This window comes from Dama dama, chromosome 18 (assembly GCF_033118175.1).
Source record: "Dama dama isolate Ldn47 chromosome 18, ASM3311817v1, whole genome shotgun sequence".
Classification (NCBI taxonomy): domain Eukaryota; kingdom Metazoa; phylum Chordata; class Mammalia; order Artiodactyla; family Cervidae; genus Dama; species Dama dama.
This window is the reverse complement of record NC_083698.1, coordinates 102,429,884-102,446,718: the sequence shown is the minus strand read 5'-3', so window position 1 is coordinate 102,446,718 and position 16,835 is coordinate 102,429,884. Positions and strand designations below refer to the sequence as shown.

The following is a 16,835-nucleotide window of genomic DNA, read 5'->3' as shown; positions in this document are numbered from 1 at the left end:
AAAGGTCATTGAGGGACTTAAAAAATAATAATAATACTGTTTATGTTTACAGCAGTTTTACATTTACAGAAAATTAAGCCAATTTGAGTCCCCACATTCCCACTTCTCCCACTAGCAGTTTCCCCTATTATCTTGCATCAGTGTGGTACATGGGTTACAGTGTGGATACATTATTAAGGAAGGTCCGTCACTTGCGTTAGGGCTCACTCCTCGTGTTGATCTTTCCGTGGTTTTGACAGAGGCCTCCTCGCGTCGCTGTCACCGGCACAGCGTCACTCCCAATAGCTCCGCTCCTGACACGGGCCTGGGCACCCCCTGCCCGCGCAGCAGCCGCCGCGGGCCTCCACGCACGCGCACGGCCCGCACGCCTCCGCTCCGCTCCTGTCGGCTCCGTTTCATCCGTCGGTTCCCGGACGAGGGTCTCCGCTAAGCGCGCCCCTTGCTCACACTGCCGTCCCCTAGACCTGACTGGATCTCTGATCTGGTGCCTTTCTTCCTTCCCTGTGCCTTGCCTTCCATTCCCTGGTCACGGTTTCCATGTAGCTGTGTGAAGAGCTCGCCTGTGACACTGGTTTGAGGCTGGAGAATGGAGCTGTTTCAGACCCCACCTCTCAGTCCCACTGCTGCCACGTGGGCGCCTTACCCGTGTTACCTATGACTCCGGCCAGGAGCAACTTTCAGATCCCCTTTATAAAACTCTGCAACTCTAGGCTCTGTTTCCTAATTCCCATATGACAGAAAGGGTGAGGAAATGAGACCCACTGCACTTTCTTCTGCTCTTTTCCTTACCTGTGCCTTCTGAAAACTATAGCATTGCTTTTACACTGAAATAGGTAGAGAACTTGTATAATAATAATACAGTTTATATGCCTGTGCTCTAAATTACATGAAAATACCAAAGATCATTATTCAGGAAGGAGATTCGTTTTTATTTCACTTTAGAGTTTCTCCCATGGCTATTTCCCAATCATTCCTCTTTCCTGAATTACTGTTTAGAATTATTGAAATATTCTCTCTGGTTTTTCCTTCAGAAAAGTCTTCTCCAGGGGATCTTCTTTTCCTTCTCCAGGGGATCTTCCCAGCTCAGGGATCGAACCCAGGTCTCCCACATTGCAGCTGAGCCACCAGGGAAGCCCCAGAAAAGTCTAAAAATTTCTAAATCTTGTATTGCTTCATATCTAAAATATTCATTTGTTATTTGTATGAGATTTCAATGTTGGATCCGTCATACTTGTTAGTTCATAGCATGTCATCATCTCTGATCCAGACATTGGTCCAGTCTCATCCAGTCCTCGTTGGTTGCTTGATCCATTCCTTCCCTTTTGTTCCTGTATCAATTCCCATTGTGCTTAGTTGCTAAGTCGTATCCAGCTCTTTGTGACCCCATGGACTGTAGCTCACCCTGCCTCTCTGTCCATGGGATTTCCCAGGCAAGAATACTGGACTGGATTACCATTTCCTTCTCCAGGGGATCTTCCCAACCCAAGGATCAAGCTCACATCTCCTGCATTGGAAGGAGGATTCTTTACCACTGAGTCATCTGGGAAGATAGCAATCCCTATTAGGGAGAGGAAATTGTTAGTGTGTGTGTATATGCTTATATATTTTAAATTTTAATATATATTTTTAATTTTGTTAGTAGAAGAAGTACCTTTTTAAAATTTATGTATTTTAATTGGAGGCTAATTACTTTACAATATTGTAGTGGTTTTTGCCATACATTGACATGAATCAGCCATGGGCGTACATGTGTCCCCATCCTGAACCCCCCTCCCCATCCCATCCCTCAGGGTCATCCCAGTGCACCAGCCTTAAACACCCTGTCTCATGCATCGAACCTGGACTGGCGATCTGTTTCACATATGATAATATACGTGTTTCAATGCTATTTTCTCAAATCATCCCACCCTCGCCTTCTGCCATAGAGTCTAAAAGTCTTTTCTTTACATCTGTGTCTCTTTTGTTATCTTGCATATAGGGTCATCATTACCATCTTTCTAAATTCCATATATATGCATTAATATACTGTATTGGTGTTTTTCTTTCTGACTTACTTCACTCTGTATAATAGGCTTCAGTTTCATCCACCTCATTAGAACTGATTCAAATGCATTCTTTTTAATAGCTGAGTAATATTAGGGGTTGGGGGCAGGAGGAGAAGGGGACAACAGAGGATGAGATGGCTGGATGGCATCACCAACTCGATGGACATGAGTTTGAGTAAACTCCAGGAGTTGGTGATGGACAGGGAGGCCTGGCGTGCTGCGATTCATGGGGTCACAAAGAGTCGGACACGACTGAGCGACTGAACTGAACTGAACTGACTGAATATTCCATTATTTATATGTACCACAGCTTTCTTATCCATTCATCTGCCAATGGACATCTAGGTTGCTTCCATGTCCTAGCTACTGTAAACAGTGCTGCAGTGAACACTGGGGTGCACGTGTCTCTTCCAGTTCTGGTTTCCTTGGTGTGTATGCCCAGCAGTGGGATTGCAGGGTCGTATGGCAGTTCTTGCATTTATTTTCATTTTATAGATGGGTTCTTTAATTTATCATGATTCTGTTTCCTACTGTGCATTATGTTTTCCCAGTACATTGTGTTTTCAATCCACCCACATTTCTCTGCGTGCATGTAATCTATTGCTTGTTGTATATCTATGTATATTGCCTATCTTTCTTCCCTTGATGGACACCACGTTCAAATGTAGTTTAAATTTTCTTTAAAAATCTTCTTTGTGTTTGAATGTATATTCAAGCCCTTAGAATTGAATGTATGCCCTCTCCTTGAATGCTCAAATAGAAACAGATGTATATGAATTGTATCAGTAGTAAATGTCTGAATGAATTTGTGTTATATACAAGAACTCATGTAACCTAGAGAACTGTTTTCCCTAATAAAAGCAATCTTTTAACAGAAGACAAATCCTACTTGTATCTTGAGGCCCAGGTACAATAGAATAAGTTCTCAGAGATTATAGTATACAGTACAAGAGCTATAGTTACAGGTAAAATGATTGTACAGGGATACCTAGATACCTTAGTCTGGTAATATGTCATATGTTAAATATACTTTAAAACATTATTTTATTAAAATGAATATATTTTGGTGTTTATTCCTTTAGAGTTGTTTGAATTATGAAAAAAATACCTTTTTTACTCTATTGTTGAATGTATGCGTATGTTGACATTGTCCCAAAAGAACTTGAAGTATATTTTTATAAAGACTGTGTAACCCTAAGGACAGAATAGCAAATAGGGTGGGAATAGAGAAGCATTACTTTGTAGAAGAAGAGTTTCCAAGTATTTTATTTAAAAGCAAGCCTTGTGGCCTTGATTGAGCATTACATTTAACTTCTTGTAAACTGAAAAATAGAAAACATTTTAAATTATGTCCGATTTCATAATCAGAATAGAAGGTGAGCATACTCACTTCCCAGGGTTGGTATTCTGTTTCCTGGTAGACAGACTTTGTTAGTGAGCATCTCCTAGAGCTGTGGGTGTAGGAAACGGACTAATCACTAGTAGGGTTGACATTGAATTCTAAAGGTCAGAAGCCCAGTTCCCAGGTAAAAAGCAGTGTTGAGTTTACCCTCAAGCAAGCATTTCATTAAGACCCTTGAATCCTCTATCCTTTAGTGCTCTTTAGCACATGGAATCAGTTTAGTCTTTGGAAGTGGAAGGTATAGGTAGTAATCCTGCTCCTGCTGCTTGTTATCTGTACATCCTGGACAGTTTAATCTCTGCAAACTTCTACTTTCTGATATGTTAAAGTAATAATTAACAGTAAGATACCTTGTAAAACTGTTGCTAGTATTAAGTCAGGTGAAAGTTCTATAGGATGATTCAGTACATGTTGTTCAGTCACTAAGTCATGTCTGATTCTTTGCAGCCACATGGACTGCAGCATGCCAGGCTTCCCTGTCCTTCACTATCTTCTGGAGTTTGCTCAAATTCATGGCCGTTGGGTCTGATAGGTGATGCTATCTAACCTAAGTTTGTTGTTAGGATTAAGTATGATAAATTACGTGAGCCATCACTAGGATGGTTCCTGGTACATATGACCAGATCTTCAGTGCACAGTAACGTGCTGTCTTTTCTTCTCCCATCTTAATGATCATTCCTTCTCTGCCTCAGGGAAAGCACAAACTGCATGTAGATACCGGGATGGAAGGTGATTGGTGTGGCCTCATTCCTATTGGACAGCCTTGCAATCAGGTGACGACAACAGGCCTAAAGTGGAACCTCAGTAAGTAAAACCCTTGCACAAAGGGAGGTTTTCTTTCTTTCTTTCTTATTTTTTTACAAAATTTATCTTGATAAATAATTAGAAGTGGAATTGCTCAGTCATATGGGAACTCCAGCCTTTCAATGAAATAGCCAGACTATTGTCCAAAGTGGCCATACCAGTTTTACATTCCTACCCATGATGTATGAGGATTCCAGTTTCTCCATATCCTGGTGAGTATGTAGTGATGTCTCATTGTGGTTTTTACTTTGTTTTACCTGATGACTAATGATGCTGAACACATTTTCATGAACTTATGGGCCATCTGTGTATATTCTTTGGAGTTATGTCTTTTTAAATCTTTGCATGTATTTTAATTGGATTATCTCTCTTTTTTACATTGACTTGTAAGATTCCTTTATGTACTCTAGATATAAGTCTTATATCAGATAATATGATTTGAAAATATTTTCTCAGACTCTGACTTGTGTTTTTATTTTCTGAAATTTAATTTACTAAATTCATTAATCTAATTTTGAAGTCCAGTTTTTTTTTTTGTTTTTTTTTATGGATCATACATTTGGTGTCATAGCTAAGCACTCTGTCCAGACTTTTTCATGGTTTTGTGTGCTTGAAATCTACCTTACTTTTCCAGAGAAGTAGCTCTTCTAACTAGAGTTATTTAAACATATGTGATTTTATAAGATTTGCTGTTCTGACTAAATTTTCAAATGTTCTCCAGCACTTAAGAATGTACTAGGTACTAGTCACTCTAAAACTGTCTGGTTTGAAAAGAACAAAAAATGAGGTGGATCTGTTCATGAAATAAATGCTGATTCCAAAAGAAACCATCAGGCATTGTGAAATAATCACCCCTAGTCACCAAGAATAACAGTTAATGATTTAATCAAAGAGCTTTGAGTGAATGTCAAAGGGATTATCTCATGATTGACCGATACCTCCAAGGTTGTAAAAAGTAAAATATGGAACCATGACATCCTTTTATAACATGTAAAACTTTCTGGTTCTCACAAAGATATAAATACCTCAAGAGACAAATACACTGAAGATTAAAGGATATTTTAAAAGGCCTTTCTAGGAGCCACTGCTGACACAATTAGGAAAAACTAGAGATATTTTGAAGCGAATGTCTGGCCAGCTCATCAGAATTTGAAAGGACGCTGAGAACAGATCTCCTCCAGTGCACGGGAACCTGTGATAGGCTTTGAAGCTGGTTAGCTGAAACTGCCACGAGCTCCCATCAGCAGCTTTTTTGAAAACATTTCCAGCTTAAGACAATTGGTTTACTGTCTGGAGTTCCCATTATTTCCAAGGACCCGTTCTAGCCAGTGGTGAACTTCCTCCTGGATCTGGTAGTGACCTCATCTTGCCAGGGCTGATACCAAGACATGCCGAGCGCTCTGCACAGTGAACAGGCAGCTAACACTGTGGTTGTTCAGTCTTCGAGTCACTAAGTATCTGACTCTTTGTGACCCCACGGACTGCAGCATGCCAGGCTCCCCTGTCCTTCACCATATTGCTTCCTTTATCTTAGGGGTTGAACAGGTGAGAATCATAGAATACATGAGAATTGTTGGTGTTCTTTAGAATGTTCTCAGAGCCTCTGTGGAGAAGGAAATGGCAACCCACCCCAGTATTCTTGCCTGGAGAATCCTGTGGATGGAGGAGCCTGGTGGGCTGCTGTCCATGGGGTCGCACAGGGTCGGACACGACTGAAGCGACTTAGCATGCATGCATGCGTTGGAGAAGGAAATGGCAACCCACTGCAGTGTTCTTGCTTGGAGACTCCCAGGGACAGAGGAGCCTGGTGGGCTGCCGTCTATGGGGTCGCACAGAGCGGACACGACTGAAGTGACTTAGCAGCAGCAGAGCCGCTGTATTCTACAACAATATACTCATCCCAATTCTTTTTTTTTTTAAAACAGTTTTAACTTAAAATTTTCCTATGCAATTTTTAAACGTTACGCTCCGTTTACAGTTATTACAGAATGTTAGCTGTACGCCGCGTGTTGTGCTGTACATCTGCACAGCCTGTCTTGGACCCGGGGGTTTGCAGCTCCTACTCCCGCACCCCTGTGTTGCCCACCCTCCACTGGTAACCACGAGTGTGTCCTCTGTGTCTGTGACTCTGCTTCTTTTTTGCTGTATTGAACAGTTTGTTGTACTCTTTAAATTCCACATATAAGTGATAGCGTACAATATCTGAATGATAAAGTTGACTCCAGGAAGGGGCCTTGGGCATGACGGGCTTTTAGTCGTCTTGTCTGTGATAAAGTTTCAGCTTTGCCGAAGTGCTCTACACTGTTACTTATCTATATATTTACAGACTGCTTCGACTTTTGAAATAGGTACTTGATTCTGAACAACTTTGGGGAAGCAAGTAATAGCAAGCTCACAAGGTGTGAAAAGCAATAGCGTTGAGACAAAGCGTTTTATCAATGATCTGTGGTACTAGTGCTAATGAATACGGTCTTTTGATAGCTGATACTGCCTCATTAAAAAGTAGTGAAGATAACTGAGATGACACCATGTTGGCTTGGAGACAAGTGGACGGATTATTTTCACAGAGTGGGGGTCTGTCTGTACTCAGAAGAAGTCGCTCAGTCATGTCTGACTGTCTGTGACCCCATGGACTGTAGCCTTCCAGGCTTCTCCATCCATGGGATTTTGGAGTGGGTTGCCAGTTCCTTCTCTAGGGGATCTTCCCAACCCAGGGATCAAACCTGGGTCTCCCGCACTGCAGGCAGACTGTTCACCGTCTGAGCCGTCAGGGCTGTACCCAGTGTCCTTGTGAAAGCAGAGCTCTCAGGTCCATGTCACACCTGCAGCGTAGCAGGATGGGGCTGCAGGAGGAGAAAGGAGATGCAGTAACCTAGTCAGGGGTGCTCACATCTCAGGTCAAGGAGAGTAAGCAAGTCCTCCTGAGGGAATGCATCAGAATCGTCTTAAGATGGTCTCGAGGCTGGCATTCTCTCTGTCTATACCCACTGTAAAATATGATGCCACAAGTTCTAAAAGGAGTCTGATTCATATGGTTCAATTTGTGATATGTCACATCACAGACTGTCTTTAAAACAAGTGCCTATCATGGCACCATCACCACAAGTGTATGTTTACAAATGTTGAGATCACATATATTACAGTATCTTCAGTCAGTTCAGTCCCTCAGTCGTGTCCGACCCCATGGACTGCAGTACACCAGGCTTCCCCGTCCGTCACCAACTCCTGGAGCTTACTCAAACTCATGTCCATCGAGTCTGTGATGCCCTCCAACCATCTCATCCTCTGTTGTCCCCTTCTCCTCCTGCCTTCAGTCATTCCCAGCATCAGTATCTTAGTTCATAGCAATATGCTGTGGATATTCTGTGATGTGTGTCTGGGACTTCCCACGTGGCGCTAATGGTAAAGAACCCACCTGCCAATGCAGGAGACATAAGAGACATGGGTTCGATCCCTGGGTCTGGAAAATCCCCTGGAGGAGGAAATGGCAACCCCCTCCAGTTATTCTTGCCTGGAAAATCCCATGGGCAGAAGAATCTGGAGGACTACAGTCCATAGGGTCACAAAGAGTCGGACCCAAGTGACTGAAGCGACTTAGCATGCTCACACATATTTGGGACTAGAGTTTCTCTAGGCTGTGTACACGTGGGAATAAAATAGCTGCATCATGGGCAAATGTACCCTTGCCTATACTGGACATGTCGTGTGGCTCAGATAGCAGAAATACCAGTGTACACCCATCCCAGGAGTATGCAAGAGTCCCTGTGCTGCATGTCCTTGCCCCATTCTTGATGACGTCAGATTTAATCATTTTTGCCAGTCTGATGAGTGTCAGTGATATTTCACTGCTTCTCTGAAGACTGGTGGGGGAAAATATCTTTGTAGCTATAATCCATGTAGGTTTCCTCTTTCATTCATTGCTACTTTCTTTTGCCCTTTAGCCATTGGACTATTTTTTTCTTTCTTATTAATTTTTAGAAGCTCTTCAGACCATGATGATCTTCAGGCTACACTTTGCCTTTTCCATTTGTTTATGGTATTTTTGTACACAGAGAGATTATTCAGTTAAAGGTAGTTAAATTTATCAGTCTTTTCCTTTCAGATTGTAATTTTTGTGTCGTAATTCATCTTTCTATTCCCTGTGGTCATAAAGATGTTCTTACATTTTAGCTTTAAGGGATTTTTTTTTTTTTTTTGAGGTCTCTTCTTTCACCTGAAATTGATTTTTGTGTATAATATGAGTTAGGGATCTGATTTTTTTCCTTACTGATAACCAGTTGCTCTAGCATCATTTATCATCCTTTTTCCAGTGATTTGCATAAGTTTTCAAATTCATAGGTATGTTTCTTGGATCTCTAGTCTGTTCCCTTGGCTCACATTCTTTTTCCTGTATTGATACCACACTGCCTTAGTTACCATAGCTTTATAATAAACACAGAAATGTGCTAGGTTGAGCCTACCAACCTTGTTCTTCAAAATTTTCATGGATATTCCTGACTTTTTGGGCTTCCCCAGTGGCTCACGGTAAAGAATCAGTCTGCAGTGCAGGAGCTGCAGGAGACTCAGGTTCAATCCCTGGGTCAGGAAGATCCCCTGGAGGAGGGCATGGCAACCCACTCCAGCATTCTTACCAGGAGAATCCAGGGACAGAGGAGCCTGACGGGCAATAGTCCATGGGGCTGCAAAGAGTCAGACACAGCTGAAGCCCATTGGCACACACACCTGGCTTTTTTCTCTTCTTCATAAACTTGTAGCTTGATAAATGTTGCACACACACAATTCCACTGTGATTTTTGTCAGAATCAGCCTTTAATTTAGAGATGACACTGGGAGCCTAGAACAGTTGGGAATGAGAACGCCTGTACAGAACTGAGTCCTCCCATCCATAAACATAACTTCTGTCTCCTTTTAGTTAGAGTCTGAGTTGCTCTTGGTAATCAGAAATCTTGTCCATACGATCCTGTACTTGATGAGTCATAGAAGGACTCATCTCTGGAAACCTTATACTTAGTGTTGCTTTGTAAAGTACACCTTTAAAAAGTTACAGTTTCTGAGTTAATCTGTGCTGTATGGACATACAGTTGATTTTATTTGTATTACTGTATTTCTGGACACTTGCATGGTTTCCAAAAATATGACCTGGGTTCGTAATCATGTTTCTTTCTTCTTCATCTGTAACAAATAGGATTGTGTTCAGTTATAAGTAACTGAAATAATAGTTTTAAACAGCACCCCCACCACCCTGTTGCCACTGTGTAATAAAGTGCAGAGTTAAGTATTTACAGGGCAAGGCTTCTGTGATTTATTCAGCCTATGTTTCAAAACGTAAGATGTCTCTGTTGCAGCTCGAGTGTCCCGTTTAGCATCAGGTGGGAAAACATGGGGAGGAAGTGGGACAGCACATACTGCAGGAAAACAGGCATCAGGGATTCCCAACGTTTCCAGAAATCCTTCCTCATTTGATCATTTGCCTTGGTGGCCAGAACTGTCACATACCATCCTAGCTGCCAAGGAGGCTAGGACATGAAATTTTTTTACTCTGAGGACATAGTCACCCAAATAAAATTGAGATTCTGTCAGTGAGGAAGGAATAAGTAGGAGTCTGCTCTTCTATCAAAAAAATATCTTTTCTTTGTCTGCCATCTTGAACACTTTAGCCACATATATTAACATAATAAAAACTTTCTTTCAGCCATATTCTTATGGATTTCTGTTTTTGCTTTTGATAAATCCACAGTCAAACTAATTTTGTTTATAATCTGCATTTAACTCTATCTATCCTTTAGATAGACCTTTTATTTTTCTTTGATGCACTACGGTTTTACTACAGCGTGTTTAGGTATTTCTTTTGTTGTATTTGGTTTTCCTTACCTCTGCTGCTTGGTGTCATTCATTGATTTTGAAAAATTATCAGATCCCCCATTTTTCAAATAAGGACATGGTAGTTCAAAGTCTTACTTAGCGGTGGCCCAAATTCATGTCATTAGAGATCGATGCACTCAGAATTTGAATTCAAATCTTCAGTGCTGTTTATATATCAAGTCTGCAATGCTATTTATATACTTTCCGTAGAAAATAAGTTAATGTTTTTATAAAAAATCACTAAAGTGAATTTGAGATAAAGAGAAGAAAATAAGGGGAAGGAAACTGTAGACAGGGAAAGAAAGCAAAGGAACCAGGAAAGAAGACATAGTGGTAGGAAATTAACATTAATCTGGAAGAAATATAAAAAATTCTGAGGGACAAAACTTTTAACTTCACTACACTTTTACCTAAGAAAAATTTTAAGTAGAGTTGCTCTCCATTTGCCCAGGCATCTGCTTTATAACTCAAATTGAGCTTGAAATTATACATCCATTGTTCCTTTTGTGTTTTTTCAAAGTATAGAAATAAGTGACAGAAAGAAATAATTTCATAGCATCGACTGAAAGAGACTCAAATCTAGCCCAAGTGAAAGAGTTTTGAAAGAAAAAAAATTCTGAGAAAACAGTTTGAAAAGATTTTTCATCTCTATGGAAATACTTTGTAATAAGTGTGTACAGGTACCAAGATTTCCTGCAGGAGTTCTCTGTGAGGATTTTTAAGTGCCAGCCTATCAAGGGAACAGTTCAAGCATCTATTTAAAAAAAAACAAACAAAAAAAACTATAGTTGCTATTAATGCAGTTTCAGTGAAAAGTCTTATTTCTCACTCCATTATACCTTACAAAGTGATTCTAGTGAGTTATCATGGTTTGACAATAGCTGTACATACTTAGTGGAAATGGCAACCCACTCCAGTATTCTTGCCTGGAGAATCCCTTGGACAGAGGAGCCTGCCGGGCTGCTATCCATAGGGTCACACAGAGTCGGCACAACTGAAGTGAGCAGCAGCATACAGACTTAGGCTATAACTTTTGTGAGCTGGTGCCACTAGTGTGTGAGTTGTTTCATATTTTTAAATATCTTTGTCATTATTCTAATTATTGCTTTTCTAGTTCCAGTGCTTTAAAAAAAAAAAAAGCACTCAAACTGTGGTGTCCACATTTCTTCTCTGATTAAAGGGCAGTATCTTTTGTATCTTAATTCGTTTGATAATCAGTAATCCAGTTTGAGTTAAAATTTTTACCTAAAACACATAGTCAAAGGTGATGATACTGAGGATGGTTTTTAAAAAATTAATTTTTTTTTTTTCGCAAGGAAGATGTTAGCTAAAGCTTCCCACCCCAAGATCACTTTCTAAAGTTTATAATTTGGTGAAATGACTGTATTACATCATATCTAAGATGTCATCAGTTAAGATGCCTCCTTATTTTATGTACACTGAGAAAAAATTCTACCAATTATAATTGCAGAGATGTGGGGGAAATGTATGTGATAAAACTAGTGAAGTATGGTAGATAAAATAGCATAGAAACTTACAAGTCAAATCACATGCATAGACATACCACTCTTAAACCTATTATGATAAACTGTAAAAATCATTGATATGGGCAAAAAGATATCTGTGTATCTTTAAGTGGATTCTTGGGCCTAGTCTAGAGGCCCTTGAAGTGTTATCTGGTTCTGTGTGACACTTAGCTTTTCATCATCTTTGATTATTTTAGAAATGTTGTGGAATTGGAAGACTGGTAAACGGCTGATTATACTGTATATGATTCCTATGCATATAATTCAGTTGAGCTTTTGTTTTGAAAACTCCATGCATTATCACCTTATATAGATTGCCAATTTTCTATTAGCAAATCCATTTCAGCATTCCTGGCTGTCTTAGTAGGTTTATCCTTTGTAGTCGCCTTTGAAACAGTTTTTTTTAACATCATACTAGTTTTCTCATTAATTAATGACTTAATTGAAATCTTTGTGTTCATTTTACATCATACTAGTTTTCTCATTAATTAATGACTTAATTGAAATCTTTGTGTTCATTTTATATTTGTATGAGTCATTATTTTACCCTTTAAAAATTAAAAAATAAATCAAATTTTAATCACCTACAGTGGTAAAGAATCCACCTGTCAATGCAGGAGATAGAAGAGATGCAGATTCGACCTGTGTGTGAGGAAGGTCCCCTGGAGGAGGAAATGTCAACCCACTCCAATATTCTTTCCTGGAGAATCCCATGAAGAGAGCTGCCTGGTGAGCTACAGTCCATGGGGTCGCAAAGAGTCGGACACAACTGAGCACACACACACTATACTTAAAGGATCACAGGCTGTTCCAGTCTTTTAAAAAAAAAATGTTAAAAGTTTTATTGCAAAATACCACTTAACTTCTGCCTGTATGCACTAGGTCTGAGGGAGCCCTGGGACAAAGGTCTGATGATGTCACTTCCACATTTGTATCTGGAAAAGGTCTTAAAAGGGCTGTACAGACCTGAACTGTTCACTCTGTATCTATAAAGGCTCATGACCATGACCAAATCATTTAAGCAAAAGAAATCAGACCAATATGCTCTTCTAGAAGTCATGCGTTGATTCTAATATTAGTCAACTAAGCTGGAAGGAAATGACATTTTTTAAACAGCTTTATTGAAAAATACTTGATATATAAAATTCACCCATTTAAAATTAAGTGATATTTCGTTTATTTGCAAATATGTGCAACCATGCTTGGTCATGCTCAGTTGTGTCCGACTCTTTCTGACCCCATGGACTGTAGCCCACCAGGCTCCTCTGTCAGTGGGATTTTCCAGGCACGAGTACTGGAGTGGATTGCCAGTACCTACTCCAGGGGATCTTCCTGACCCAGGGATTGAACACACAACTCCTGAGTCTCCTGCATTGGCAGGTAGATTCTTTTACCACTGAACCACCTGGGAAGTCCCAGTATGTGCAACCATTGCCAGTCAAATTACAAACAAATTTGTCACCTCAGAAAGCATGTTCCCTTCAGCTACTAGCCACCATACTCTTCCTGTCCCGCACCCTGCCCTCTCCTCCACCCCTAAGCCACCACCAGTTTACTTTGTCTCTATAGATTTCCCTATCCTAGATTTTCATATGAACAGAATTATATAATGGCCTCTTGTGACTGGCTTCTTTACTTTAGCATGTTCTCAGGGTTCATCCATGTTATAGAACTTACTGGTATTTCTTTCCTTTTTATGATCAAATAATATTCCACTGTATAATATTAATATATCATATTTATCTGTCCATCCACTAATGGACCTTTGGACTATATCTGCCTTCTGTCTATTATGAAAAATAAACATTCTTCTACAGCTTTCTGTATGGGCACGTTTTCATTTCTCATGGGTACACACCTAGTTTTGGGGTCATGTTGTAACTTTATGTTTAGTCATTGAGGAACTGCTAGACTCTTTTCCAAAGGAGCTGCATTGTTTTAAAGTTCCGCCAGCCTTGTGTGAGAGGTCTGACTTTTCCAGATCCTTGCTAGTGCTTATATTTATTTGACTTTTTGACTTTAGCCATCCTGGTGGGTGTGAAGTGGTGTCTTGGTGTGGTTTTTGTTTACATTTTCCTAGTGACTAATGATGTAGAATATATTTTTCAGGTATTCACTGGCTATTTGTATCCCTTCTTTGGAGATCCTTTGGCCCTTCTACAATTGGGTTGTCTTTTCATTACTAAGTTGTGAGCATTCTTTATTTATTTTAGACACAAATCATGTAAGATTTACAAATATTTATTTCCCCATTCTGCAGGCTCTCTTTTCGCTGTTTTTAATGGTGTTCTCTGAAGAGCGATCATTTTTCTTTTGATGAAGTCTAATTTATCTGTTTCTTTCTTTTGTTGACTCTGCTTTCGTGTCACATCTAGGACTTGGTGTCACATTGCCAAATCCGATGTTATAAAGATTTACCCCTATATTTTAAGAGTTTTTTTTTTTTTAATATGTTTAGGTCTTGGATCCATTTTGCATTAATTTTTGTATATGGTATAAAGTAATGGTTGAGAATTAATTCATTGATTTCTGCAAAGACGTCAGCTAGGATTCTGATGTGGATTATGTTGACTCTAGGTCAGTTTGAGAAGTACAGTTGACCCTGGGAAAACATGGGTTTGAACTGTGTGGATCAATTTATGTGCAGTTTTTTGTTTTTTTGTGTTTTTTTTTGTAAATATGGTATTACATTTTTGATCCATGGTTGGTTGTATCCCTGGATGCAGAATCTTCATGGACTTCATTGTCTACAGATTTTAGTATCCATAGCAGGTCCTGGAACTAGTTTCCCCCATACACCCAGGGACAACTATAGCTGTATCAACCACGTTCAATTTTCCAACCTGTGGGCATGGGATAGTTTTAGTTTGTTTATATCTTCAGTTTCTTTCAGCAAAGCTTTGTAATTTTCATAGTATAAGTTTTGTACTTCTTTTGTTAAATGTGTTCTAAGTATTACATTGTTTTGATGCTGCTGTAAATGGAGCGCTTCCCTGGTGACTCAGACGGTAAAGCGTCTGCCTACAATGCGGGAGACTCGGGTTCGATCCCTGGGTCGGGAAGATCCGCTGGAGAAGGAAATGGCAACCCACCCCAGTATTCTTGCCTGGGAAATCCCATGGACGGAGGAGCCTGGTGGCCTACAGTCCACGGGGTCGCAAAGAGTCGGACACGACTTGTTTTCTTAACTTCATATTTACACTGGTTAATGCAGGTATATGAAATACAATTGATTTTTGTATCAGTTGATCTTATATGCTGCAGCCTTGCTGAACATATTTATTAGTTCTAATGTGTTTTAGTGGACTTTTTAGAATTTTCTATTTACAAGATCATGTCATCTATAAATAGAGATAGTTTTACTTCTTTTCTAATCTGGATACCTTTTTTCTCTTGTCAAATTGTCCTGTTAGGACCTCCAGTCAAATATTGAATAGTATTCAGATAGTATTGAAATAGTATTCAGATAGATTTGAGAGTAGCAAATGTAGACACCCTTGTCCTATTCTTGATCATATAAAAAAAGCATTCAGTGTTGGTTTTCCACAAATGTCCTTGATCAGACTGAGGAAAGCACATTATATTCCTTTTTTGGGTGTTTTTGTTTGTTGTTTTATCTATCATGGAAGGGTATTGGACTTTGCTTTTTCTGGGGTTTTTGTTTTGTTTTGTTTTGTTGGTTCTTGAAATGATCCTGTGATTAAAAAAAAAAAAAACTTATTGATATAATAATACATTGCACTACTTGGATTTCAGATATTAAATCCCTGGGAGAAGTTCCACTTGGTCATGATGTATAATTCTTTCTCTGTGTTGTTGAAATCAGTTTCCTAGTGTTTTGTTGAGGATTTTAGCACACTTGTTCCTAAGATACATTGTGTTGTAGGGCTTTTTTCTTGTGAAGTCTCTGATTGGTTTATTATCCAGGTGGTACTGACATCTAGACTTCACAGATGGCACCAGTGGTAAAGAACCCACCTGCCAATGTAGGAGATGCAGGTTCAATCCCCAGGTCAGGTAGATTCCCTGGAGGAGAAAATGGCAACCCACTTCAGTATTCTTGCCTGGATAATCCTATGGAGAGGGCAGCTTGGCGTGCTATATTCCATCGAGTCGCAAAGAGTCAGACACAGCTGAAGTGACTTAGCAGGCATGCATGCACACACAGACATCTACTCTTAAGGTCCAAGCATTCAAGAGGAAAGCTCCAGGGAAGTCAACCAAGGCAGCCAGAGTGAAACAGCAGTGAAACAAGTATAGCTGGCATGACGCAGATTTGGGGAGGAGGTAGCAAGAGGAAACTAGTGTGCAGGAGACACTGGATGTGTGTTCTGATCCAGAGATAGGTAGTGCCTTGTACCTTGCCCTCCTTTATTTCTGTGCTTGCCGCTGGAGACTGGGGAGGGAGGAGAAGAGGAGACCTAAGGGCCAGCCTGTATCTAATGATTAAAAAATAGATTTTATTTTCTTGGGTTCCAAAATCACTGTGGATGGTGACTGCAGCCACAAAGTTAAAAGACACTTGCTCCTTGGAAAAAAAGCTATGACAAACCTAGACAGCATATTAAAACGCAGAGACATCCCTTTGCTGAGAAAAGGCCACATAATCAAAGCTATGGTTTGTCCAGTAGTCATGTACAGATGTCAGAGTTGGGCGAAAAAGAAGGCCGAGCACTGAAGAATTAAAGCTTTTGATTTGTCATGCTGGAGAAGACTCTTGAGAGTCCCTTGGACAGCAAGGAGATCAAACCAGTCAATCCTAAGGAAATCAGTCCTGAATATTCATTGGAAGGACTGATGCTGAAGCTGAAGCTCCAATACTTTGGCCACCTGATGGGAAGAGCCAACTCATTGGAAAAGACCCTGTGCTCGAAAAGATTGAGGGCAGGAGGAGAAGGGGATGACAGAGGATGAAATGGTTGGATGGCATCATCGACTCAGTGGGCATGAGTCTGAGCAAACTGGGAGATGGTAAAGGACAGGGAAGCCTGGAGTGCTGGAGTCCATGGGGTCACAGAGAATTGCACATGACTTAGTGACTGAACAACAGCAGGGACTGGCCAGGCCTTCTAAGGAGCAAGTGAGGGCCCCTGAATGTTTTAAGTCCAGCCTCCTGGGGAAGGAGTTTCATTTACGTGAAGATTATATCGAATAATCTCTAAGTGTTTTTTAAAAAGCACTTATCTCCACACAGGG

General features: G+C 40.2%; 1 protein-coding gene across 3 annotated transcripts in view; it reads left to right on the top strand.

Moving 5' to 3' along the window:
• The window catches only part of TPK1 (thiamin pyrophosphokinase 1), a 352,973-nt gene that overhangs the window by 243,586 nt on the left and 92,552 nt on the right, over nucleotides 1-16,835 (top strand). For all 3 annotated transcript variants that reach the window (XM_061165992.1, XM_061165990.1, XM_061165991.1), the window contains one exon: nucleotides 4,140-4,251. In XM_061165992.1, the coding sequence (XP_061021975.1) occupies nucleotides 4,140-4,251 (112 nt within the window). The remainder of the gene's footprint in view (nucleotides 1-4,139; nucleotides 4,252-16,835) is intronic.